Source organism: Odontomachus brunneus, unplaced genomic scaffold (genome assembly GCF_010583005.1).
Source record: "Odontomachus brunneus isolate Ranch 3 - 2012 unplaced genomic scaffold, Obru_v1 Obru_scaffold_231, whole genome shotgun sequence".
In the NCBI taxonomy this organism is placed as follows: Eukaryota; Metazoa; Arthropoda; class Insecta; order Hymenoptera; family Formicidae; genus Odontomachus; species Odontomachus brunneus.
Window position 1 is genome coordinate 217,986 of NW_022639681.1, and position 486 is coordinate 218,471.

At 36.0% G+C, this 486-nt stretch overlaps 1 protein-coding gene across 1 annotated transcript in view; it reads left to right on the forward strand.

Moving 5' to 3' along the window:
* Window positions 1–264: 264 nt before the first annotated feature.
* LOC116852504 overlaps window positions 265–486 on the forward strand; it is a 1,531-nt gene continuing 1,309 nt past the window's right edge. The window contains exon 1 of the mRNA XM_032832953.1: window positions 265–475. Within this exon, the coding sequence (XP_032688844.1) occupies window positions 265–475 (211 nt within the window). The remainder of the gene's footprint in view (window positions 476–486) is intronic.

The following is a 486-nucleotide window of genomic DNA, read 5'->3' on the forward strand; positions in this document are numbered from 1 at the left end:
CTTCACACATAAAATTTCGTAAGGACGTAAGACGCAAGCGTAAGGAGACCGACCAATCCCAAACGAGTATTTGGCTCACCGTATCCCCTCCAATTTTGTCCGTAAAACGTAAGACGTAATGTCGAAAAATACCGTAAGGATGAAATTCTTACTGCATACGTCTTCTGGATAACCAATCACAAATTATCAAAGTAAAAACACTTTAGTATCAAAGTTGGAATCAAGCTAGCGAGGTTATGTGTGCATGGCATTTGTTGCGGTAAAATGAGTGATCACAATCAATATTATAATATGTCTCATAATTCTAAAAATAATTCATTTCTCGAGAATGAAGACGTTAAAGAAAGTGATGAACTGCTCATTGATGCGGTGAGGGCATACCCACATCTTTATAACCACCAAGATCGTAATTTTAAAGACAATTTAATGAAGGAAAATTCGTGGAAAGAAATAGCCTTAGCGGTAAAAATGTCAGGTAAATAAATA